A 27,611-nucleotide genomic window follows, 5' to 3' on the forward strand; every position below is an offset into this window, starting at 1 on the left:
AGATAATCTGGGATCTGGTTAAGCTGACAAAGTTCAGAGAATATCTCACGAGAATCCTCTAACAGCTCTAATACCCCAACATTATCAGCACTAGCATAGTTTAAAACGGATTTCTCCAGGGGAGGCGCATGGTGCTGGGGGAAAGGTTTAAAGACAGCACTGCATACTAGCTTATGGTTAGACATACCATCTCTGGTTTCACAGTCAAGTAGAAAGGGCATCATGTGATTAGACACAAAAACAAGGTAGAGGCCAGACGAAGTACGTGCACTGATTCTTATATAGTCGCTCACCACGTGGTTAAAAAAAATGAAGTTCCAGTAGTTGTTCACAACTTGGAAGTTGCTCCAGGAGAGTAGTCATTCCAGTTCATTCCAGGTAGGTTTAAATCACCCAGAAGTATCACCATGTTGCATATTGCAACCCATAAACCGTCGCAGGCTTAAGCCTTCTTGGACAGCTGAATTTGGTGGATTATATAGGGTGTTTCAACGAACACTTACACAAATTTTTAAGGGTTGCCTGCGGCATAAAGCACAACTCTAGTTTATGAGCTGGTCTACTCGAAGAGGCGGACATGTACAAAAATTGAAATGCATAATCGACTAACTAGCAAAATCCGCTAAATAACTTTTTACCTAATTACCTTATGGCCCATATTGCAATTTACAAATTCTAGCCGTGGAGTTTGCAAGGCTTGGAACGAATTCTCACGATGACACCGGTGTGAAGATAATAATAATTCCCGAACTTTGCGGAGAAATGCATTGGGGTTCCAGTTACTTTATTAACAAAACGTCGTTTTGTGCATTGAAGCACAAGATTAACTTGAACGCCAATGCTTTTTTCCGCAAAGTTCGGGAATTAATATCTTGAAACTGATGTCATCCTGAGAATTCGCTCCAAATCCGCCTAGCGAACTCCGCGGCTACAACTTGTAAAGCGCAATATGGGCCACAATTAAGGTAGCTAGTTAAAAGTTAATTAGCGTTTATGGTTATTTAGTCGATTATGCATTACAATTTTTGTGCAAGTCATGCCCGCCAGTAGACCAGCTCATGAACTAGAGTTGGGCTATCTGCCACAGGGAACCTTGAAAAATGGGAAAATTTTAGTTGAAACACCCTGTATATAACGCCAATGTGGACGGCGTGGCTATGAAAAATTTCCCTAATTCACACAGCCTGAATATCAGCTGGAACCATGGAGTACGAAAAAATCGATATTATCGCGAATCCTTAGCGCAACCCCGCCACCTCTTCTATCTCTGTCTTCCCTAACCATTACATAAGAATTAGGTTTCACTTCGCTATCAAATACATCTTCATGAAGCCATGTCTCAGTAACCATTGCAATGTCCGGTTCATGTTCTAGAATCATTGCTTCGATATCCTCGATCTTATTTAGCATGCGTCTTGCATTCACATTCAATATCTTAAAGATTTACCTTTCCTAAATTCGCGCAGTCATTATGTGGGAACGTATGACACGTAGAGCTCTTTCGTGCGTACATTCTATGCCTAAATGGCATTGCTGACTGATTTTATCATGTACAAGATTAATCTTGGCTCCCTCTGCCCTTTCCTCCTCTGAAGAAGCCCATAGACTTTTTTTGCATTTCTACGATTCTTTTGGAATAATCCTCACTGACGCTTATATTCGTTCCCTTAAGCATATAACAATGACGTAAAATTTTAGATTTATCCCTAAAGTCAGCAACCCTTAGGATGATGGGACAGTCTCTACCTTCAGTCTTTTTACCTACAGATGATGTATTCTTTTAATTGTAGTTATTTTGTTTCAAATGCCACTAAACACATCGCCATTCACCTTTTTCATCAAAATGTGTTCAGTTTCTCGCCCGTCTTCTTTAGTCCCTTTTCTTATCAAGCTATTTCGCCCGGACAAATTTTCTAGTTCATCAGCCCCCTTCGGTTGAGAGCATTCATTGGCAAGCATGGTATCGACAGCATCGAAGTCCTCGTATCCTTCTTCTGTGGTAGAAGACCGGCTATTCATTTGAAGTAAGCTTGCTTCAGAAGAGGTCTGCTTTTCTTGAATTTCAGAAAGTTTACGTAAGATTACCTTACGCGTTTCAAGAAGTTCCATATTAATTTCCCCATTAGTAGGCCCAGGATTTTATTCTACGTCGTCCGACAGTGACATTTCTGCCAAAGAAAAAAATTCGCCAATACAATTCACAATGGTACGTGGACACGGTAGCACGACTAGACAAAGGTAATCGCTACGAAAACCGTATTTCATTTCACTAACCTGCACGAATAATGGTACGTGAGGCGACATTGTCAGGGCCGTGCCGCCGTGACTACTAAAGACCGTTGCCGCCGCAGCCTCTTTTAAGCCCAAGAACCTGGCATGCCGGTATCGTCCTGGCGACGTCAAGGTGCTCGCAAATGGTGCCTCGTACACGCTGTCCACGTGCAGATCCAACCGCGGCTTGCTGAAAATGGAGCTTGCGCTGTGAAGACGGCTTGGTTCGATGAAGGAAGGCGAGATTAGCGGCGTTTTCACGGAGTGGCGCCCGCCATCCGCCTGTCCCACGGATCCGCATTCGATGCAGCAGCACCCAAGCACAACCAGCACGAATAACGGTACGTGAGGCGTCACTATCACGGCCGTGCCGCCGTGTCCACTCCATCGACTACATTATGTTCAAAACGCAGACTACATTGTGTTCTAAAGGAGCCGAAGGTGGAACATGACGAGTTTCGGGAACTTCTGCTGAGGCAACACGGCCTAAATACGACAAAACACTGAAATCAGAGACTTTACAGCGACGTACCGGGCGATGGGAATTCGGGGCGAAATTCAAAAACAACCTTTTTGCCTTATCTACTAATAATCAACCTATTATTTCGAAATTAACAGCAGTTTTCAAAGAACGCTTTATCCGTCTTAACTGAGCGTTTTGCTTTACCCCTTCCACCTTCCTTTTTTGCTCGTTCTGAGCTGCGCTACTAGACTAAAAAAGTAATGACATACCAACTCGCCCAAACTGCTACGCTTTTGTCCCATTAAAGCCGTGCAGTTTGTTTTCACTGGCGGATTCGCACCGCAAACTTGCATTATGCAGGCCGTTAACATTAATGACGGCACGCTATAGCTTGCGTTTCGAACGCCTATGCCGTGGCTATCGCAATAGTGTCATGTATACTTTAACTTGGCTTCCTGCGCACCACTATTTATCCCGGACAACAATATCGGTTTTATGTAGTGGTTCATCAAATAGTGGATCATTGCAAACCTTTGCGAGCAGAGAACGTCGCTGCATTACTTCAGTATAACAACAAACTGACTCTGCAAATGAATTGGCCGTTTACGTCAAGCGCTTCACAGAGGAAGATAGCGTGTGAACGCAATAACGGCAGCGCGAGACAGACTGATTCGAACTGCACGAACGGCAAGACAATATCCGGTTCCCGTGTCGCATTGCTAGATTCAGCGACATGGCATTGTCGCGTCAGCCACGGGGCGCGCGCACGGACAAGGCCTTCCCGGACGCCAGCCGTACTGCCAGTGCTTCTGGCAGTATTTATTTATTCACATTTTCACTTGCACACAAGACGAAAAGCCAGGAAACGCTCTCTCCGCAACCGAAGGTCCGAGCTAGAATTTTGGCTCGCGCTGTGGGACACGGACAGTGTTGACACCGCCACGAGGGAAATGCACACTACTGCCAATTTAGGGAGGCGCATCTTGGGTCGAGAGTCCAAACACAACAGGAACCAAGTGCAAGCGGCTCCGCGGCGTTGCAACAAAAGGGGCTCTCCGTGCAGGGAACGCTTCCTGTTAAACGCTACGCAACGTCGTCGGTAGCACTGGACGGCCTTTGCCGAGACGGGGCAGAGGGATGGTCGGTTCCGCCCGATTTGTCGGCAGGTCTCGGTGCGTTCTTGTTGGGCTGCTTGCGGCGACGGCGCAAGAGATGCACCGGGCGGCGGCCGGCGGTGACATTGGCGGTGACATCGGCGGCTTCCTCGGCCGCGTCCTGGGCCGACGTGGCGACGGCGAGCACGCCCACCCACGGCGCGAGCGCAGCCTCGGTCTCGGCGCTCTGTCGCGATAGCCAGGCGGCCAAGTGCTGAAGCCAAAGCACGTTGGTCAGCGGCTTGAAGCGGGCAGCCTGGTTGCTGTGGGGTCACCACAACGCGAGGAAAAGAAGAAAAAAGTGAACGTACAAAGTCCATACAAGGCTAACAAAGAGGATGAGATGCAGCCGAAAAGACTTCGAAAAGTCTGCTCGTGCAAAGCGGAGATGTGGGCGACCTTTGCAACAGAAAAGTATACTTCTCCGCTGAAGTTATCAGCGAGGTGACACACACACACACACCTAAATAAATAAATAAATAAATATATATATATATATATATATATATATATATATATATATATATATATATATATATAGAGAGAGAGAGAGAGAGAGAGAGAGAGAGAGAGAAGACCTTACAGAAATACGGAGCAAAGCCAAAAGGGCGGGTAACAACATGGCCATCTAATAAGGAGACTGCCGAAAAAAAAAAACGAACAAATAGCAATGAAAATCTCACAGATAACCTATGCCTGTTCCAAAAAAAAAAAAAATGCACTCGTTGAATTCACAGGAGAAGGCGACACATGCGGCCCCATATAATAGCGGTGTAAAAATATCTGCCTCGATCCCCCTTTTTAGCGCACCAGCAACTCTATCCTCACGTGAAGAGACAAAAAACTCAAATCAGTTCGAACTGTTACTTGAAGCTAAAGCATTCTTCAACGTTGACACAGTTGGGTGGCTTAAGAGGACGCTCTTGTGCAGCTCATCCATACACAAAAGTGCGTGGTCACAAGTGGTCAACGTAGAGGGATACAGAAAACTTAGCCTGCGCTCCATATGGCACTTGTACGAGTGAATGAAACTGGTATGCCCGATGCCAAATACGCATAAGCTAATGCAAATGCAAGGTGCGTGGTATAACTTCTTTATACGTGATTACGTAACAGCGCTGCCTATTCTAAGCTGCTCTGCAAAGATCTCGACTATGAACCAGGCCCCAACGCAGTCGCTGCAGACGTCATCTCTATCTTTCGGGAAACCAACATACGCTTATTGTGACATGACAGAAGGAAGACGTCACTGTTGATACGCGTCTCCTTCCTTGCGTGCTGTCAAAATAAGTGCCGCAAATTTCCCGGAAAGTATGAGTCATCTAGCTCAGTTGAAAACCGTCGTGCGCCATCTCTTGCCAACAGCGAGGCAGTCCAAAAGATGGACGACTTGCCTCAGTCTGGAAGCCATCTTTTCGCACACACGACTCTCTTCTTCACCCACGACGAACTCACGGTGGCGGCTCAGTTCAGTGTACTCCGGTCTTCCGTCTGCGTCAGCGAGACAAGCGGAAATAAAAACGCACACGGCCAGCGGCCATAAGGAATTCGAACCGCTCGGGCGAAAGTGCGGGGCGTATTTGCCTCTGTAGAACAAACGATCGGTGCAGGACCGCACCCTGGAATTATTGTCGGAAAGGGTTTTGAGGGGACCAATGGCGGCTATTTTTGAATATATAAGTTCACCTATTCGCGCGTATGAATCAAGCACATCGCTAACACATGATAGTATAAACATATAATACACACAGGGTGTTCAAAACTAACCTTTATGGTTTTCTTAATATTAGGCACTGGGAGGCACGCGAGGACCACCTGTCCAAATACGTTATGTGGCCAGGGGGACACAAAGTGAGACAATTATCGCTGTCGGCCGCCCAACTAACTAAAATTGAATGATTGACTTTTCGTTGACTGCATTAAGTGGGAATGTTTGTATTAAAACGTTAAGAGGCAGTCGTGTTTCTACACAGTATCAGTTGGAAGAATTCGAGCGTGTCTGTGCTCCGAGATATCAGACTCTAAATTTTATAGGTTGGCGAAATAAAAAAAAATCGAATAACCTGGAACCGCTTTCGTAACAAGCGACCGCGCAGCCTGTAACGATGGCGGAAGCTGCCACGCGGAGATCATGGCGAGGGCAGTGCGCGTGCGTAATGGTGTCTAGACGAGCGGGCATGGTCCTTGCCTGGGCTACGCAAATAAAGTGACTGCTGATTTGCAAGTATTGTAAGTTTTATTGAAATCAAGAGCAACTACTGGCCGGCACACCGCGTTGTCATATGTTGATTTCGCCAGCCGAGAGGACAAAGGGAACAGTTATCATCTTTGCCTCTGCCTCAGCCCTGTTGTCAGGCTAAACGCCGCACGCAACAGCCGCGTCGTGAAATAAAGTTAAATTATAGGGTTTTACGCGCCAAAATCACTTTCTGATAATGCGGCCCGCCGTAGTGGGGGACTCCGGAAATTTGGACCACCTGGGGTTTTTTGACGTGCACCTAAATCTAAGTACGCGGGTGTTTTCGCATTTCGCCCCCATCGAAATGCGGCCGCCGTGGCTGGGATTCTACCCCGCGGCCTCACGTGCTTAGCAGCCCAACACCACAGCAACTAAACAACCACGGCGGGCCATCAGGGAGGAGCCTTGCGCCGATCCTAACTTTCTTACATGCGTAATCATGCGAACAATTAAAAATTGGAGTCGAATATTTCGGAGCACAGACACGCTAGAATCATTCCAGCTGATATTGTGTACAAACACGACTGCCTCTAAATTTTCAATACAAACATACCCACTTACTGCAGTCAACAAAAAGTTAATTATTCAATGTTAAGTAATTGGGCTGCTGACAGCGATAATTATCACCTCACTTTGTGTCCCCCTGGCCATATAACTTATTTGCACAGGTGGTCTTCGCGTGCCTCCCAGTGCCTAATTTTAAGAAAACCATAAATATTAATTTTGATCACCCGGTATATTGACGTGTAGTAAATACAGTTATATATAAATTATGCATGCAGTATACCGCCGCAGTGATAATTTCGGAGGGTTTCAGGGTCCCCTAATTCTTCTCCTGGTTACGGGGCTGGGTTGATGATTTGCCCCCAGGATCATTGTTGTGCAGGATTCGAGAAATGTTTGACCTTAGTGGCGCAACACTTCTCGTTATTCTACTCCCTCGCAAAGTACTGTGAAGCCTCGTAATAGTAACTCAATATATAGACAATGTCCACTAACAGTGAGAACAGAAAAAAGAGCGTTGATTACGAAACATCGTAGTAGTTTTGAAGGAATTCTGAAGCAGTTGTCGCTAGTCCGTTTCCAGTTCTTATGCTACTGCATGGTAACGACTGGCGTGAATTAATCCGCGTGACGCACTCACACTGACGTTAACCGCATGTTACCATTGCAGTTTATGACCTAGTATGCCATTCGTTGAGCAGAAGTACTTTCACTGCCAACTTCGTAACGCGTGTGGGCATTTTTCGTGCACTGCCACCGAGATCGGCTCAGTCTAACGCCGTGGTTTAACACAGCGCCTCAAAGCGCTAGCGGTCACGAGGGAAAAAAAAAAAGTAGCACGTTCGCCCTGGAGGCGAAACATCGATTGCGATAGCAAATTAGTAGACAGCTGTACGAAGTGAGGATAGTAGTTTTATCGGCCGCATAAACTTGTAATCATTCGCTTACTAACTAAATTAACAAGCATGGTGTCACGCGCGCACAAGCAAACATGAACACATCTCACTCGACGACCGTGCACACTCACTGTAAGAACGCTGGAGTGAGAAAGCACGGCAGCAGTAGTGAGCGAATTGACCTTCGTGCTGCCTCTTGCTTCAACGCGAACTAATCTGCGAGAACAGAGCGCACACGAAGCCCTCGGTGCACGTAGACTATGTACTCATCACAGATCGCTTTGAAGGTGGGCTCGGGCGGCCGCGCCATACGCAGCCACCGCCGGAGTAGACCCCCCCCTTTCACTCCCCCCCCGGTGCCCTGCGGGCGACAGTACACGGCGCGCATCCTTCTCGCTTTCCTCCCTTCCGCGCGTGAGAAACCATCGTCGGCTCACCCCTCGCACACTCACTCGCACATACAGCATACGGCGACCCTTCGACTTTATACAGAACATCACGGCGACGGCGACAGCAGAAATGGGCCTGGAGGGTTCATATAATTATTATTACAATAAAATGCCGGAAACTGGAACGTGACGCACGCACCGGACGTCGCAAAGAGCTAGTTGGCTTGGGCACGAGAGAAGTGCGAGTGTGACCTAATGGTTAGAGGTTAACCAATGCGACCATACTGTGTTTCATTATGGCCGCATTTCTCTTCCCCTTTAGATGCTTTCTGCTCTCGTACTGACCTCTCAAGTACATAAAGTGATAAGGGGTTACAATAGGTACGAGGTGCTCCGGGGTATGTGGAAAGGTGTAATGGTTCCAGGACGTACAGATCGTTTCTGATCTCGTATGCTGACCTCTCTTGTGCCTACGCGACCATACCTTTGCGTTACAATTTTGAATCCTTGTGCATAAAGCCTTACTAGGCCTCTCAACTGAATATCTGCAGTAGAGAATAGTGATTCGTGAAGGCAAACAGCCTGAATAACGTGGGGTCGAAAAACAGAGAGAGAGAGAGAAAACCCAGCAAATGCGCGCGGGGACTGATTTTTCCCCCGTCTTGATCTGCATGATTTCGAACCTTAAACACTCAAATAGAAGTCATATATTCCCATATAAGTTTTTGTTGAGAGAAAGAGTTGTATATGGGTACTTCCCCGAAGTAATCTGCTTGACCTTGCAGTAACTCTTTTTACGACGAAAAAAAAAAAAAGATTGAAATGACATACCCAGCTGCTCAGACGCTTTCTGTTGACTGGGGCAGTCTGCATATCTATACATCCTTTTTGTTTCGATGAAGGCTCCACCTTCTCTTTTGATCTTATCTGAAAATCTTAAACGCGAGCATGTTATATTAACCATGCGATCAGGCTAATGTATACACTTATCTCTTCCGTGTAACTCTCAGTGCACTACTTGCAGTGATAGCAGTGTGCATATGTCGCACATCTCGCACAGTGTTTTTAGTTGGATAAACGCAATTTCGTCGTCACTGACTTATTTCATTAGTAAGACATATACTTTTGGTCCTGCTGTCAGAGTGTGCTTCTCATCTGGCGTACGCCATTCGTTGCCTGCCTAAATAAAAAACGTGTTAGCTCTCGCCTTCTTCGCTTTCTTGTCTTTTCGCATTCGTGCGTAATAACGAAAATACGCGTGTAACAAATATAAATTTAAGTTTTAACACACACGTTATAACTGTGCTTTAGCAGGAAAATTTTTTATGAGCCTGTACACGCTCACAATAAAATCAGTCTCTGTTTCGGTCTACTCATATTGTTTGACGTTCTTTTTTAAATACACCTGTAGTAACGACTCTGCCATCAATTGACATGGAGAAATTATATCGCTAAGTATGGACAGCTGGGCTAGTTGGTTGTGATTAGCATTATGGAACATCGTTCCAGCGCACAATTGAACACGGACGAGAAGAGAAAGACAACACGAACGCGTTCGTGTTATCTTTCTCTTCTCGTCCATGTTCAATTGTGCGCTGGAACGATGTTTCATAATGACATGGAGAAATGCGCCTCCAAAAGCAATAATTCTGGCACAATTTGATAAGCACCGAAAGTCATACGTGCGATAGCTCCATAAAATATGCACAGAATATTGGGAACCTAGGCATGCACGAAGTGCATACGGTGCACTTCGTGCATGTCAATGTGTCAATGTGCACTTCATGTCACTTCATATGCACTTCATATGCACTTCACGTGCATGTCATGTCAATGTGCACTTCGTGCAAGTCGTTGTGGTGTGAACCTCTCCTCGTGTCCTTTGTGTTTTTGACTGGTTTTTTCGTTCAAGTATGTACCAACTGGCCCAGATTTCAACCCTTCTGCAAAGCACTTTTGTATACGCAATCGTTAAAATTTTCACAGGCTCATACGTAATCATGACACGCAAAAAACTATTAAGAAAGTATTAAAAAAATTCTGGGTTTTACATCCCAAAATCAAGATATGATTACGAGGCACGTCGTAGTGGTGGACTTCGGAAATTTCGACCACCTGGGAATCTTTAACGTGCCCCCATTGCACGGGACACGGGCGTTTACTTCGAATATTAAGTTTCTGTCGCACTTTAAATTAGGCAGTTTTAGAATAGCGTCTGTCGCCTTACGTACGTTAAACGTAGGCACCTTTGTGGGACGTTACGGCGCGTGTCCTTTCAAGTCTTTTAGTTTACCTTACGGAAACACAAACGTGAAGGAGACGTTATAAAACAGGGCGCCGTCTCGCGTCTCGTGCCAAACATATCCAAGCCAACACGATCCATTAGCAATGATCCTGCTGTTGCTATGTGGACGCGTTTTGGTAGGTGTACGGGCGCCAGAATCGCCGAGCGATCTCAGAAAATTGACTCGCTATGCGCTCACAACTAACCTTTCAGGTGAGTTTAGAGAAAGCGAAAGCTCATTACAATAGTTACTGGCGATCAACCCGAGGGAGAGCGTAGCCATCACGACTATTCACGCTGAAGCGGGAGCCATGGGTGCCGCCCATGTTCGACAACGCTATTTCTTAGCGTCCGTAAACATTACGGACGTTAAATTCGCCAAATAACGTACGTTATCATAGCGCACGTAAACCGCAGAAACCCAATACCCTTCCGAGCATGCGCAGTCAGGACGACGCTATTTATTTACGTACGTAATGCTTTTACGTTCGGTTACAAACGCTAAACTAAAGCTGTCTAAAGAAAGTCAGGCGTTTACGTACAGAAACCGTACAGTGGGTTATGAGGCAAGCCGTATAGCTGAGGGCTTCGGATTAATTTATATATAATCTCGTATTCTTTAAAGTGGACCTAGTAAAGTTTCTTGTGCCACAACAATAATCGCCGTCTGCCTTGCTTGCATTTCCGTTCAAAGATATGCACTCGCTACTTTCCTGTCGAGAATGCTACGTCACGCTGATAACGCGCATGCCGTTCGTGACTTGGATGTACCGGGCTCGCAGCGTTAACGAAAGGAAACGCTATCAAGGCAAGTGACTATTGTTGTGTGACAAGGCAAGCCCCAAAGTGTGGAAACTTTTTTACAGCGGAGCTGTACATCTCTGCCGTCGAAAGAAATTTAAGCAAAAAAGTCCCCATACGTGGGCCGGTCCTGGAGATGGTGCAATGCCGGACCGCCCAGCGGAGGAGGTGAAGCAGGCGTTATGCACTCCCCATACGTGTGCCGATCCCGAAGATAGTGCAATGCCGCGCCGACCGCAGGCGGAGGTGAAGCAGGCGTTGAGCAGTCCCCATACGTGGGCCAATCCCGAAGATAGTGCAATGCCTGCCCGACTCGCAGCGGAGGTGAGGCAGGCGTTAAGAACTCCCCATACGTATGCCGATCCCGGAGATAGTGCAATACAGGGCCGACCCGCGGCGGAGGTGAAGCAGGCGTTAAGCGCTCCCCATACGTGTGCCGATCCCGAAGATAGTGAAATGCCGGGCCGACCCATGGCGGTTGTGCAGTTCGCCATTAAGGGGCCCACATACACAGCTTCGTTGGTCATCCTTCTTCACAGAGTGGAAGGGCGCTGAGTTTTTTTTTTGAGGGTGCATATGTACTACACGAGCGTTTATGCATTTAGACCCCATTAGAACGCGGCCGCTGCAATGGGGAATCGAACCCTCAGCCTCAGCAGCAGAACGCCATAGCCACTGGGCTACCTTGGTCAAGCATTGTTAGGCCCCGATTCACACAGCCGCCAAACGCCCCATGTCGTCATCGTCACGGCGTCGGCGCGTTCGTCGTGAGACAGCGTTTCTTCGCTGGCGCGTGATGAAAAAAATGGAACGCTAGCGACGTCAAGAGCATCGGCCAACGTCACCGGCGCGTTATTTTCAGGACTGTGTTCAACGGCGGTGTGAATCAGTTATGCCTAACACTTTGAAGAAGGCCACAGTGAAGCGGAAGCATGTCGGCGCGTTTATAGTTAGGACAGCAGGCCTTACCTATGGTCATCCTGGCCATCTGGAGTCCCTGCAAGCGGATCTTGAACCCCGCGCTGGCTATCCGTTCGAGACGGCCCCGTAGCGTGAACTCGACGCGGGGCGAACGCGTGGGACGGACCAGCACGGCGCCGACCACTGGCAGCCGGTGTTCGAAGTCGAGCGCGGACTCGGCAACTGCTAGCGCCCAGCATGCCTGCTCCAGCACGCTCTCTGCTTGCACTGGACCGGGCAACTGCGCGCGCGCGCGGCGTGTGTTAGGTTAGGTCAAGTTGCAGGGGAGTGGTGTAATGGCCACGAAACGCGCTATAGCTTCTATAGACACGTCAACTTGCAAAAAGTGTGCACATAATCATCCGTGATAGTAACAGTCGTTCTTTAATTTATATAATGATAAAACCCGCGCGAGGTCGAATGTTTTGGTTATCTTTCGTTACGCCTGGAGGCGGCCGTCGACGTTATTTAATGTTGCCAGGGACATACACTTCAGCCCCACGAGTTGTTAATGAACGCACTTGGCTGTTACCAAAAGTGCGCACAAATCACGATCGACATACGTTGAACATATTTTTTTATATCAGTTGGATTACCACGAATTCTAAAATCAGATGTCTTTCTTCTTTGCAGCTGTTTAATAAAATCTGAAGAAGATATTAACCCCATTCTATGTTAGAATTCGATATATATTATCCATTTCTATTGATCTATATCTTTTATTTATTATTATTTATCTACTATCTATATCTATTTCTGGTTTGGAACTCTTAAACAATATTGTTGGGTTTCGGACAATGTTTACGTGTATGCGGTATTCGTCCTAAGTTGGATTAAACTTCAAATACGGGCAGTAACACGACACTTTCCACATATATATATGGCTCGACCTTGGTAAATTTTACTGGGATGGATATCAACATCGGGCCTGGCGAGATATAGTCAAACATGCGAAGTAGGTCAGATATCAGTGTTATTTAAGGCGGACGTCATTGGTTACCCATAAATTGTAAGAATGCGCGCCTTTATAAAAGTTGTACCCTTATGGACACCCTATTTAGAGTGTACGAAGATAATAGCCACCCGAACGTCGCCGCGTCACAGATAGCGGGCGCGTGCAACTCATCTTTCAGTGCCGCGTCACGACTGCAGACGAACCTCGCAAGATGTGAGCGGACGCCAGCCAGACTGGATCTCGGTCACCAGGTAGTGCGCAGGCTGCTTCAGGTCTGGGAAAAGGCGGGTGCACACGACTCAGTGGGCACGAGAACAGCGCGTGGAATCGAGGCCTGTGCCGCGACGCGCGGGACCCCTCACCAGGAAACAATACATCAGTCGAGAGCGAACCAAACTTAATTTATATTTGGCCGAAAAACGCAGATCCGTAACGAAGAAAATCGAAAGCCGAACCTACCTTTCTTAAAAAAAATAATAATTTCACGCCTAAAGAGCCGTGCTCGTGACGCCAGTGTGCTCATGAATTTAGGATTAGGCCTATATCTTCAAGGAGCGCAATGAAGTCATTACCTTTGAAAAGGTAGCCGCGATAAAACGCAGTTAAAATCCGTGACGTGGTGCTAAGACTGACTTGTTCGGCATTCCGTAATTGCGATCCTTTCCAATCCAGCCTAACGCTTCTCTTAGTGCCCCCTTAAGCCCAAACAAGCGTCAAGCGGAACAAAAGCGCTGTACACTTTAGACGATAACTGGCCAGCTGAGGAGGCTGATGTCGGTATACAGGGTGTCCCAACTATCATGCACCAAGATTTAAATATATGCAAACGTCACGTAGCTGGACAGAACCGTTTGCCGTCGCTTGGAGATACTCAGACTATTTTTTGCATTCCGCCTGATTACATAATTAGTCTTAATTATTCAACTTCTCAAATATTACAATTAGATGAAAAGTGTCAAACCAGAAAATTGTAGAGCAACACGAAAAACTTCCGATATGAGAAACACAATATTCACAAACCTTCGGGCGATGTATCTCCTGCGGCTGGGCCTTCACGGTTGCGCTGGCGCGCGTCCCACAGCAACTTCGGATATGTGTCACGGACAAGGGTGGTTCTGCGAAGCAGGCACTTTCTTGCTTGGTGCACGTAGTCTGTTAGCTACAAAAATCTCCGACGGTAATATATTTTAAGCTTTGCATTAAGCGCAAGCTAATTAATCATAAACTTGGTCTGGTCGGAAGCAGTATCACGAAAGCGCAGTCCAAGTCGGTAATCATGGGACAAGCCAGTGGCGTTTCGGGTGCACTTCCGGTTGTCGCGCGGCTACGGGACAAGTTGACTCATGAACCCTCTTTGAACATTTGTAGACGATGATCGTTATAGGGAACCTCGAATACAAAAGCAGGTGCGCCTTGTCCGACCCGTGCTGTGCTGCTATATCGTGCTTGTTCTGTGAGTGGACTGTGATTTCAACGAAAACCTAAGACGCCGCAGAGCGTATATATAATGTACACCGCCGCGTTAACGCGAGAGCGTTAAGAGCTCCGTGTCGCAGAAATTCCGGCGTCGGCGTCCCGCGTCGACCATCGTTTCGGCAAACATCATTTCGAATCATGCAAACGCAGCCACGCATACCCAACCACGCAGACCCTACGGGTAGCGCAAAGAAGTTACTGAAATAATTGAATTTCTGAAAGTAAAGCGCGTAAGAAAAGTCGTAAAGTACGACTTGCACACAACCTATAGATATGATAGCGTCACATTGTGATTTGAATATACGAGAAAACATAATTCTGTTACGCGGAAACTCAAACACAAACCCCTTTCCAGCGTTTCTGCCATTCATAAATCAGCCACGGCTTCAAAGATTTGCGCGCGCCGGCGCGCGCAAATCTCGCCTTCGTGCTCGCCTTCGTGCATAGCGTTCGCCGCCAGCGTTTCCCTGTAAACATTACGGTTACATACGCTGAAGAACTTGCTGGGAAGCGTGAGAAGCAGTCAGGGATATTTTGAATGCTATCGCGTTCCACTCTTAAAGGCGAAGCTTACGCGTACTCCAAATATTTTCTCGTCTTCTTTAAGGCAACGCCGTCCTGCGAAGCTCTTAAAGCCTACGAACTGACCGGGTAGTTAACTAGATCTTTCTTGCGTTTTCTGAAGTACAGAAAGCCGCGCGAGTCTGTCAGCATTCGTGATGGTAGAGCAACGTATAGAAATGGACGCGTCTATAAAAGCGACACGAAAAAGCGCTGAGTTTGCATGTTCTAAAGTTATTTCTAAACTCAGAAAACTATGGCGCCTTTATCTCGTCGGTAATTATAGACGCCACTCGAAGATGAACCAGGAGGAGCGAAACGCAAGCTAGCATAATGCGACGTGTGGTTTGGGGGAAAGCTGGTTCACGATATTCACGTCTCCGTAATGCGTGAAAGCAGGTCACACGTGAAAAAGTACGGCAGAGGCGCCCACTCGCGAATAAGTGTATTGACAGGAAAAAAAAAACGAAAAAAAAGGAAAAACAACGTTTTCAAAGGTGCGCTGTAAAACTTTTGGATGGCGTTGCTGTATGCATGTGACTCTGAGAATTAGTCTCGAGTGTATGCAGGTTCTCCTATTTCACGCGTGCGTTTTCGCGAGCTTAAGTAGATTGAAGAGGATGAAAGTCCCGGATATCATGTGGGGCATGCCAACGTATGATGTACGGGAACATACGTGTTTATATATGTCAGCGTCATACTTCTATATAATCATATGAAACTTGCCCCATACGATATACGGTGCGTTTCAGCGAACACTTTCAAAAATGTTTAAAAAATTGCCTGTGGCAGATAGGACAATTCTAGTCCATGAGCTGGTCTACTCGAAGAGGCGGACATTACTTGCACAAAAAAGTGAAATGCATAATGAAATAATTGACAAAAATTCATTAAGTTCTAAACTATATAATTACCTTATGGCACATATTGCAATTTACAAATTCTAGCCGGAGAGTTCCCAAGGCTGATCCACTTGGAACGAATTATCAGGACGACACCAGTTTCGAAATAATGATTCCCGAACTTTGCGGAGAAATGCGTTGCCGTTCCAGTCACGTTCGTGCTTTAGTGCACAAAACGACATTTTGTAAAGAAATTGGTACAACAGTGCATTTTTAGCACAAGTTTGGCGGTAGAAAACGGCGCAAATCTCGCCGCCGAACCTCACCCACTTACAGAATTCAGAAACGTTAAGCTGGGTGAAGAGAGAGAGAGAGAGAGAGAGAGTTTGATCGTCTATGTTGTGATCGACTGCTCAGTTTGTACAAGAGGCTCTCATGAGGCTCTCACAAGAGGCTCTTTGTAGAGTGGCGCGAACTGGTACACCGCCGACCAGCACCTTAAAAAAATTGCACGCCGGTAGCTTGGGTAATATCTATACAGCCACTCTTTTCGTATGCGAACTTTGTTGTAAGGGCTTCTGGCTTTCGTACCTGGCATCCAGGAAGAATGCCGACGTCCGGTTCTGGGCGTTATCCTTGAGGCTGCAGAGTTCGCTGTTGAATAGAGAAGAAAGGAATAATTTACGAAATATCGGTCAGCCAGGGATCATGATGCGATTGAAATTTGCTTCTACAATAACTGTTTTGGTACGGTATGCGACCAGATTTTACGAATATGGTTGTATTTCGTCATGTTAATTGTCTGTGTTAGTTGCGCATAACACAAGCTAATACACGCACACAGATTATCCTTAGTGCTTCAGCTTCGTTCTTAAGATGCCTTGACTGCATCTGTTCGGGTAACCATTCATGACAGGCAGCACCCGTCGTTTACTGTGGGTAAGTTCCAACTCACACGACTGGGCAACATTGGGCTGTTCTGATAACGTGGTGCAGCTACAGCTGACACTACTTAGTAAATTGCACTGCCGCTGACACGACTTGTGGTCTTGCCAAATATTATTGTTATATGCTACATGTAGGCAGTGATAGATGTACCGGACTGCTGCGTGTTGCTTTCTCTTCTTAAATATCTAAGGTTTTAGGTGCCAAAATCACGATCTGATTAAGAGGCGTGCCATAGTAGGGGAGCTCCGGACAAATTTTGACTACTCGGGGTTCTTTAACGTCCACCCAATGTACGGTACACGAGTGCTTTTACATTCCGCCCTCATCTGAATGCGGCCGCCGCAGTTGGGATCGAGTCAGCAGCGCAACGGTACAGCCACTGGACTACCGCGGCGTCTACGTTGTTAACTTCAAAATGGCGCATCCGACTGCTATTGCGAAGTTTTGGGCAAGTGCTGTTGATGACGTCGCGAGGTTGTCTTTGGATCTGGACGCGTATTCGACGCGCCACGTACATTTTTTTGCACCGGACTCGCAAGACTGATTTATCCCAAGCCATTGCAGGCTTTTGTTTCACATTTGCCGCATGACCAGTCTTTGCCACAATTTGTCTAGTGGACACGTCACATTGCTAGGACACCCGTGCTACGCTGTACGGCCGCCGTTACGTAGCAAAGCTGGACGGACTTGTAGAAAAGGTTACAAGGTTGGCCATCTATGACGACGGGACGAGAATGGCTTCAGCGGTGGTGCACGGAGCAGTGCGGACATTGTGCACGCGTGCTGGACAGAAAACGGTGGGACAAAACTTCATCTGTCTTGTGCTCATTCCGAACGCGCCCTTTCGTACGCTAAACGAAGGGGTGCCCTTATTAACATCGCAGCGTACAAGACGACACTCCTGATTACCGACGAACAGAATCTTCTACACAGGGTGGATTACTTATTTATTCGCGAGGAGCATATCGCGCGATTCGGCCTGCTCAGGTGGGTTACTTAATAGGCGGACGTTGCTTGCACAACGAATTTCAATGACCAGGTAACTATCTTAAAGAAAAGGTTCAATAATCAACCTTAGTTATTCGTTTCAGGACACATACACCAATCGCGAAATTGAAGCTGAGCAATAATGAAATCTATGTGTGCATAGAAGAAATCATGAAGTTAGGCGAACTTTCCAGATATCCGTGCTTAAAATGCGCTACTAAATTAATTGGTCTTCCAATTACAGTCTCCCAAAGAGCCTCCCAAAACAACAACAATAAAGCGACAAAAAACAGCAACGTATTTCTTGAAGTCTTAACAACGTAAGGAACAACGTATTTTTTCGCACGAGAACGCTGAAACACATGCTTTGTGGCCTCTTATATCTTCAGGGTGTTGTTGCCTGTAATCTAATAAATAATCTGACTCCGTGTCTCCCGTAAGTGGGTGAGCGCAACTTATGAGGAAAAAGCAGGCAATTAAGCAAAACCGAGGTGGTGGTCTTCCAAGGCGAATGCTGCTGTTGCAGTAAATGAGCTCACAGCTAAAGGATCCACTGAAGTATGCTACTTTTTGCATGTTTAATGGTACATTAGCAGGCACCATTTTCTCCAGCACACCGCTCTGACCGCCTGTTGTCGCGGCTTCTGCAGATACTAGAGAGCGTGCGGAAAAACATGGCGCGCTTTCGAAATCAGTGCGGACTCGCGCAGTGTGCAACCGTTTGCGACGTGGCCGTTGTTTCGGATCGGACTGCTGGTACGATCTGTTGGGAACTCGGCGCTGACGCCCGTGGTTGTACCTGGGTCGCAAGCCCCAAGGGTAGCGTTGGCCTGGCGGCCTGGGGTACAACTCGAAGCATCCGAAGGTCCCGGCAAAGCATGAGTCGACTGGTAACAACGAAACAACTTGTTTATTTTAACATCGCAAAGAGTTGGCGGTCAGGTTGACCGAAGTAGAGAGACGGGAGAGCACTTCACTCAACAGAAGAAATCGGAGCCCTCCTTTTGGCGTCCGGGGGCAGCTGTTTTTATACTCTCGCAGTTGAGGGCAAGAAGGAACCCCTCAAAAGACGAGCACGTGAATGTACAATGGGCTAATGGTGACGCACACTGTCGTGGCGCTGCGCACGATCTCGTAGCACCCTGTCGTGGCGCTGCCGGTCGGACACAATGACTGTAACGAGAAGATGGTCCCTGCTTTGGCATCGCCTGTTTCGGGCACAATGACTGGAACGAGATCCCTGCTTTGGCATCGCCTGTTTCGGGCCCAATAACTGGAATGAGATCCCTGCTTTGGCATCGCCTGTTTCGGGCACAATGACTGGAACGAGATCCCTAGGCGGTCGCATCGCCGCAGACGCGCCTGGAAACACCTGGCGATGAGTGTTGCGGTGACGACGATCGGGCCAAAATGTCTGCCGCCCCGCCGCAGTTGGCGCCGGCAAAACCACGTGTCGCAGGTGAAACGCAACAGACCGCCCCGCCGGGGGAAGGAGATCCCGATGGACAGGGGACTGCATCCGCTGTCCGGAGGGATGTCGCTCGATGATGCTCATAACCGAAGTCGGGCGTCCCTCGACGTTTCTTGAGCGCAGCGCACAGAGAAGGCCTCGTTCTCTTGTTCAGGTTCGCACGGGACACTGCAAAGTGACTTCGGGAGAGTTCACATTTTTGTTCTCGTTCCCGGTAAGCGTTAGAACTACGCTGAAACTCAACCGCTCAGTCAGCAAGCACGGCACAACCCTCACTAAGCCCTGCCAGGCTCTTTCCCCTTTTTATACCACTGCCTAGTTCCTTACAGTAGTCTAGCATCACTCAGAACGCGTCCACAAACTGAAAAATTGCACTAGAAAGCATATCATCACTTTGAAACACTAAACAAAAGCAATATGTTAAAAAAAAATCCTGCCTCAGGAAGAAAAACATCAGTAACAAACAATTTTGAGGCTGATTCCTACGTTAGGGGCTTCGACTTAAGCCATCGGCGTTACCGTTGAGACTCCCCTTTTTGTAACGCACCTCAAAGGAATATTGTTGTAAAGCGAGGCTCCAGCGCAGGAGGCGGCCATTTTTGGGAGAGATGGTCTGCAGCCATTGGAGAGGGCAGTGATCCGTCTCAATGATAAACCTCGAGCCGGCTAGATAGCATGACAATTTCTGAACGGCCCACACGAGACACGCACACTCTTTCTCGGTGGCGCTATACGCCTGCTCACGACTGGTCAGCTTACGACTAGCATACAGGACGGGGTGTTCTACTTCTCCATTTTCCCGTTGGCACAGTACAACGCCCATGCCTCGCTCACTAGCATCGCACTGAACAATGAACCCTTTTGTATAGTCTGGCGATCGTAGCACAGGCTGGCTTGTTAGGGCACTCTTTAGGGCGCTAAAAGCTCTTTCCTTGGTCTCGTCCCAGACGACTGTTTGAGGCTCTGTCTTTCTTAGAGCATCCGTCAGGGGAGCCGCGATATCAGAGTACCTAGGGATGTACCTCTGATAGTAGCCGGCGACACCTAAGAACGACCGAATATCGGTCTTGGTGCGCGGTTGCGGAAAGTCTCGCACAGCGGCCACTTTTATTTCAGAGGGGCGGCGACGACCCTGACCAATCACGTGACCGAGGTAGACAACCTCGGCCTGTGCTAACTGGCACTTAGGAGCCTTGACTGTCAAGCCCGCTTCGCGCAGGCGGGTTAGCACTGCCCGCAAGTGTGCCATATGCTCAGACCAGGATGCGGAGAATATCGCTACGTCGTCTAGATACGGTAAAGCGAATTCTTGCTGTCCCCGCAACACTTTATCCATGAGGCTTGAAAAACAGTATGGCGCGTTCTTCAAACCAAAACTCAACACTTTAGGACGGAATGTTCCCATTGGTGAAATGAACGCCGCATACCTACTAGCCTCTTCTGTAAGTGGAACCTGCCAATAACCCCTGACAAGATCTAGGGTGGAAATAAACTGAGCGCTACTAACTTTCTCAAGGCGCTCCTCGATGTTAGGGATCGGATAAATTTGATCCTTAGTGATGGAATTAAGCCTGCGGTAGTCGACGCAAGGACGAGGTTCCTTGCCCGGTACCTCAACTAAAATCAAAGGGGAGGTATAATCACTCTCACCTGCCTCAATAACACCGAGCTGTAGCATTTTCTTTACCTCAGCCTCCATAATATCGCTCTGGCGGGGTGACACCCGATACGCCTTGGATCGTACTGGCTCTGTGGAGGTAAGTTCTATATCATGAGTAAGTACAGAAGTCCTACCAGGCCTCTCAGAGAACAGACCTTGAAACTCTTGTAATAGCTGGTGTAGTTCGGTTTTCTGCTCGGGCGACAGCGGTGCTTTACTGATAAGGTCACTAATGACTTGACCGGTGTCTTCCCTGTTCGTCACTGAGCCTAGTCCCGGAAGCTCGACCGGAAGCTCTTCAGGAACGTTTACCATCATGCACACCACTGCTTCCCTTTGTCTATAAGGTTTGAGCAGATTACAGTGGTAAACTTGCTGTGCTTTCCGCTTTCCTGGCAGACTTACCACGTAGTTAACGTCCGACAGTTTCTGAACAATTCGCGCTGGGCCCTCCCACTGCACGTCTAGTTTGTTGTTTAGCGATGTGCGCAATATCATGACCTCATCGCCAACCTCAAAACGACGGGCCCTGGCTGTCCGATCATAATAAACCTTGGCCCTCTGCTGGGCCTTTGTCATTGCTTCACCTGACAACTCCTGTGCCCTTCTTAAGCGTTCGAGGAGCTTAAGCACGTACTCCACCACGACTGGGTCGTCGCCCCTACCTTCCCAGGATTCTCGAAGCATGCGAAGCGGAGATCGAAGCGAGCGACCGTACACCAGTTCAGCTGGCGAAAACCCCGTAGCCGCATGCGGCGCGGTCCTTAAAGCAAACATCACCCCAGGCAGACACAGCTCCCAGTCAGTTTGATGTTCAAAACACAAGGCTCTCAACACGCGCTTCATGACGGAGTGGAGCTTCTCAACGGAATTCGACTGTGGGTGGTACACTGAGCTGTGTAGCAGCTTTACCCCACACCTTTCGAGAAAAGTTGTCGTCAAAGCGCTAGTAAACACTGTGCCCTGATCTGATTGAATTTCTGCAGGAAAACCAACTCGCGCAAATATGGACAGTAGTGCATTAACTATCTCAACTGAGCTGAGTTCTTTAAGCGGCACTGCTTCAGGGAACTTTGTCGCTGGGCAGATCACAGTCAAAATGTGTCTGTACCCCGTGGCTGTTACCGGCAGAGGTCCCACAGTATCAATAACGAGCCGTCTAAAAGGCTCCGTAATGATAGGTACCAATTTCAACGGCGCCCTCGATTTGTCCCCTGGTTTGCCCACCCGCTGACAAGTGTCACATGTCCTCACGAAATGGTCTGCGTCCCGAAAACACCCTGGCCAATAGTACTCTTGCAAGAGACGGGCCTTAGTTTTCTTAACTCCTAGGTGTCCGGACCACGAACCCCCGTGCGACAAGCGCAACAGATCCTGACGATAGCATTGAGGCACGACCAGCTGATCGAACTCCACTCCTCGGCGGTCTAGATACTTCCGGTACAGGACTCCACCTCTTTCCACAAAACGCGCAGTTTTCCTGGCGATACCTTCTTTGACATTGCAGCGAATGTTTTCTAGGCTGCCATCCTTCTTTTGCTCGGCTATCAAAGCCGACCGGCTGACTTTTAGCAACCTATCAAGTCCGTCTGACGTAGGCGCGATGAGCAAATCAGTAGATAGCTCTTCTAACTTTCCCGTGTCGGGCGTTTCCTCTCCAGTATCTGGCGCCTTTAACGTTACAGACTCAAGTTTATTCAGTTCGGGCGTGCTCGGAATATCAGCTTGCTGCGCCTCTGACCCTTTTTCGTTGTTTGATAACGTCGGCCCCGCAACTACCGCCTTTGCAGCGAGCTCCCGAACCTTCGATCTGGTTAAGGCCTGAACACTAGCTTCACCAAACAAAAGCCCCTTCTCGCGCAGGAGGTGATCGGACCTGTTTGAAAATAGGTACGGGTACTGGGGGGGCAGCATAGATGACACTGCCGCCTCCGTCTCAAGCGCTCCGAAAGGTCCTTCAATAAGCACTTTTGCTACCGGCAGACACACGCTATGAGCTTCCACGGCTTGCTTGATCCACGCGCACTCGCCCGTGAACATATGGGGTTCTACGTAAGATGGGTGAACTACATCCATCGTAGCTGCGGAATCGCGAAGCACTCGGCACTCTTTCCCGTTCACGAGGAGGTCTCGCATGTAAGGCTCGAGAAGCTTCATGTTCTCGTCAGTGCTGCCTATTGAAAAAAACACAACTTTTGGTGTTGTTTCCGGACACTGCGCCGAAAAGTGACCCGGCTTCTGGCACGTATAACAAACGCCCGCTCGCCTCATCTCGAACCGCTTTCTGCGTTCGGCTTCGGCTGCCGTCTCTTTACGTTTGGTCGGATTGCTTTCACTCGCATCCTCATTACGCGTGTCCCCCTTAAATCTCATGGGCGTGAACCTTGGCCTCTCAGACTTGGAGCCAAATTCACCCTTTTGACCGTCCTTAGCTCCGCGAGCTCGACGCGTCACAAACTCCTCGGCTAGCTCAGCGGCTCTAGCCACCGTACTCACGTCTGGCCTATCCAAGACCCAGTATCGCACGTTCTCCGGTAACCGACTATAAAACTGTTCTAGCCCGAAACACTGCAGAACTTTATCGTGGTCACCAAACGCTTTCTCTTCTTTGAGCCACTCCTGCATGTTCGACATAAGCCTATACGCAAACTCTGTATAGGACTCACTTTTGCCTTTCTCATTTTCCCGAAACTTCCGACGGAACGCCTCCGCAGACAGCCGGTACTTTTTTAGAAGACTCGATTTCACTGTGTCGAAATCCTCTGCCTCCTCTCTATCCAAGCGAGCGACTACGTCGGCCGCCTCGCCGGGTAACAAAGTGAGCAAGCGCTGTGGCCACGTTTCCCGAGAGAACCCCTGCTTCTCGCACGTTCGCTCAAAGTTAACCAGGAACAAACCAATGTCCTCTCCAAGCTTAAACGGCCGCATCAGGTCAGTCATTTTGAACAATACTCGTTCTCCTGCACCGTGTGCCTGACTTCCATTACGAGCGCGTTCCATCTCTACCTCGAGACGCTTCATTTCCAAAGCGTGTTCGCGCTCTTCTTTTTCTTTCTGCTCTTTAAGTTCGCGCTCCTGTTTCTCTTTTTGCTCTTTAAGTTCGCGCTCATGTTTCTCTTTTTGCTCTTTAAGTTCGCGCTCCTGTCTTTTTGACCTCTCCTCAATAGTCTCAAGGCATTCCGACAGCTCGTCATCCTCAGCCTCTAACTCAAGAATAGCCTTTAGCAGTTCTGGTTTTCTGAGTTTGTCCGAGACATCCAGACCCAACTCTCTTGCAAGCTCCAACAATTTCGGTTTGCGCAACGACTTCAAATCCATGGCTGCTCTGAATGCTGCTTTCTCTACTGCCTATTATTGTCTTGCCGCAACTAACCCGGCAGCAACGACAACCACAATTACCAGCTCTGTTTCTAACACTAACAAAAGCCTGGCAAAGCTCAGAAGAAGAAAGTCCCGCACTCACCAAACCTCGCAGGCAGGAATTCCGCGCAGTCGTTCCGCTGCAGGCAACCAGTCGTCACACAGGGCTCGTTGCACTGCTCCCGGATCGTCGTTGAGCTGCTCAGCATACAGTCAACTGCATCTCTTTGCTGCTGGCCTCCGTTGTCGCGATCTCGCCGCTGGCAGACAGTTGTTTGAAGTCGTAGGCGATCTCACCGCTGGCAACCAGATGTTTCGGATCGGACTGCTGGTACGATCTGTTGGGAACTCGGCGCTGACGCCCGTGGTTGTACCTGGGTCGCAAGCCCCAAGGGTAGCGTTGGCCTGGCGGCCTGGGGTACAACTCGAAGCATCCGAAGGTCCCGGCAAAGCATGAGTCGACTGGTAACAACGAAACAACTTGTTTATTTTAACATCGCAAAGAGTTGGCGGTCAGGTTGACCGAAGTAGAGAGACGGGAGAGCACTTCACTCAACAGAAGAAATCGGAGCCCTCCTTTTGGCGTCCGGGGGCAGCTGTTTTTATACTCTCGCAGTTGAGGGCAAGAAGGAACCCCTCAAAAGACGAGCACGTGAATGTACAATGGGCTAATGGTGACGCACACTGTCGTGGCGCTGCGCACGATCTCGTAGCACCCTGTCGTGGCGCTGCGCACGATCTCGTAGCACCCCGTCGTGGCGCTGCGCACGATCTCGTAGCACCCTGTCGTGGCGCTGCCGGTCGGACACAATGACTGTAACGAGAAGATGGTCCCTGCTTTGGCATCGCCTGTTTCGGGCACAATGACTGGAACGAGATCCCTGCTTTGGCATCGCCTGTTTCGGGCCCAATAACTGGAATGAGATCCCTGCTTTGGCATCGCCTGTTTCGGGCACAATGACTGGAACGAGATCCCTAGGCGGTCGCATCGCCGCAGACGCGCCTGGAAACACCTGGCGATGAGTGTTGCGGTGACGACGATCGGGCCAAAATGTCTGCCGCCCCGCCGCAGTTGGCGCCGGCAAAACCACGTGTCGCAGGTGAAACGCAACACCGTTTCTGGCCTGCGCCCCTTTGTCGTAGTTCTAGTACGCACATTCAACGCACACCTTAGAATCCATGTGCAGCTTTCGCGAAGCGGGTAATCAAATGCTATAAATATGCCCATTTCATTCCCGCGTTTCTGGCGCAAAGTGGCGTGCGCGCATTCGCTCTCGCGCACCCGTGCTATATGCGCGATGTGATCCACGCAGCGTTCTTCTCAAAGAGCAAGCTGGCGTTGGCAACCATGGAAGCGTACGCGCGCTATTAATTTCACTGAGAATGCAGTTCGCGTTAGAGAGGCGTTCAGGAATCAACCTGATGTGCCAGAGTGTTTGATTATTTGGTAAGACAGTTCAGGAAGCTTTAATACGTGTCAGCCCCCCCCTCCCCCACACGCACGCACGCACGCACGCACGCACGCACGCAATTAAAATGTTTCTTAAGCTTAAGCTATTCGACAAAAATAACAGCAGTACCCAGCAGGCACGGTCAGGAAAATACGGGAGGTTTCGCAAAGAACGATTCGTTTTAAAAGTTAAGAAGTAAGCTAAAAGTTTGTCTTTAAATACACTTCAACATTGCAATGAAGAAAGCTTCCGTGTCATCAGAATTCTCGGATACGGTCTTGCTCATAATTACCACGGCGGAGGTAGTCACCTATAGGTAGATAGTGAAAGATACGTATTGTGTAAAAATTGAGAAATGTAATAAATTGGCCAAGTTTAATTTAATCTAACGGGCAGATTTTCAGGTTTTGTAGTCTCGCTAAAAAGCATTGGGCCGCCCATTCAATTTCAACTCCATTACGGAATCTCGGGCTTCCATTCCATTCTCATTCCATTCGCCAGACTGGTGCCATCATTCCATTCAAATCGTTCCAACTCCGGAGTAGCCACTCTGCAACCCCCCCCCCCCCCCCCCCCCCCCGTGATCGGGACAACCTTAAGTAGACTCCAATGCATTGCTTTATAGCAGGTTCGGAAGACAATATCTTGGAAGTGGTGCCAGTCATAATATTTATGTAAGTGACTTCACTACTGCTCGGATTCAATTTCACTACGGCAATATGTGCCCTATAGTGAATAATTGAAAACGTTTGTGAATGTTTTTCAATTAGCTACCTGAACATTGCGTTTTCTCATGCAGGTAATTCCAGCCTCTACCATAAATCTATCAGAAAAGGCGGAAAACGCAATTAGTCATAGTCGATTAAAGGAAACGAATACTGTTCGAATAATAATAATAATAATAATAATAATAATAATAATAATAATAATAATAATAATAATAATAATAATAATAATAATAATAATAATAATCAAATGTTTGTTATAGTGCCAGGAAAGCTCTGCGGAAGTGAACATTAATTGAAATGAATTATGAATGAGGGTTAAATCTGCGATACGCTTCATGTTTTTAAAGGGGAAGGGAAAGTGGAAAAAACTTTTCGTCGGTGAGTGCCGGGCAGAGAAGCTCCGCATGACGCCTGCTATGCTCTACCATTTGGACCAGCACGTGAATTGCCTGCTCCTTATCATTGTGCACTACGTTATGGCTGCGGTTGAAAGAGTGTTGCACATACGCCGCCACAGTCGTGAGTGGTGCCGGCTATATATGCTCGCCTGGCAAGATTTAATACACGTGTCAGTCGTGGGCAATATGAGCCAGCACACTTAAGGTAGATAACCGGATGAGGAAGGTAGTGACGGCCTCTGCTATTGGTCAGCTTGCCCTTAGCTTGCAGTGGTTGGTCAAAAATCGCGACGGCGTGCAACGGAATGTTAAAAATTCCGCTAAAGCGGATCGTCAGCAAAGAATTGACGGAGCGATCGGCGGCCAGCCATCTTCCATTCCTTTCAGAACGGGGCAGTCTCCGGCTATTCAGAAAAAGATACAGTTTTGTTCGGCATAATGCTGTACACGTCACTTTGACGCGCGAGTTCTCGCGGTTTTGTGACCTCACGTGACAGACAGGTGAAGTGGACGCAGCCCGAAAACACTTAGCCAATGGCGAAAGGCTAATTGCTAAGAAGGCGTCGAATGAGAAATAATTTTTTTTCTGTGTAATCGTGTACAATCAGTGTGTACACGTCATATCAGATGGGGAGTTATCGCGTTTGTCGCGACGTCGCGTGACAGACAGGCGAAGTGAGGGTGGCCCGAAAATTTGTTGACCAATTGTGGAATGCTGATTGCAGAATTGAAACAAAGACAGTTTGAAATAGCCTTACGTTATAGCGCCCCTAATTTGTTTTTAAGCGATATTACTCGTGACGTTTGATTTGG

The 27,611-nt window shown here is 48.1% G+C and overlaps 1 protein-coding gene across 1 annotated transcript in view; it reads right to left on the reverse strand.

Moving 5' to 3' along the window:
* Positions 1 to 3,501: 3,501 nt before the first annotated feature.
* The window catches only part of LOC142565806 (uncharacterized), a 38,515-nt gene continuing 14,405 nt past the window's right edge, over positions 3,502 to 27,611 (reverse strand). The window contains exons 8-13 of the mRNA XM_075676344.1: positions 16,387 to 16,449; positions 13,937 to 14,031; positions 13,120 to 13,190; positions 11,971 to 12,202; positions 5,283 to 5,379; positions 3,502 to 4,151 (exon numbers count right to left, since the gene is read on the reverse strand). Coding sequence (XP_075532459.1) covers positions 3,818 to 4,151; positions 5,283 to 5,379; positions 11,971 to 12,202; positions 13,120 to 13,190; positions 13,937 to 14,031; positions 16,387 to 16,449 — 892 coding nt within the window. The 3' untranslated portion in view covers positions 3,502 to 3,817. The remainder of the gene's footprint in view (positions 4,152 to 5,282; positions 5,380 to 11,970; positions 12,203 to 13,119; positions 13,191 to 13,936; positions 14,032 to 16,386; positions 16,450 to 27,611) is intronic.

Source organism: Dermacentor variabilis, unplaced genomic scaffold (genome assembly GCF_050947875.1).
Source record: "Dermacentor variabilis isolate Ectoservices unplaced genomic scaffold, ASM5094787v1 scaffold_12, whole genome shotgun sequence".
Lineage (NCBI taxonomy): Eukaryota > Metazoa > Arthropoda > Arachnida > Ixodida > Ixodidae > Dermacentor > Dermacentor variabilis.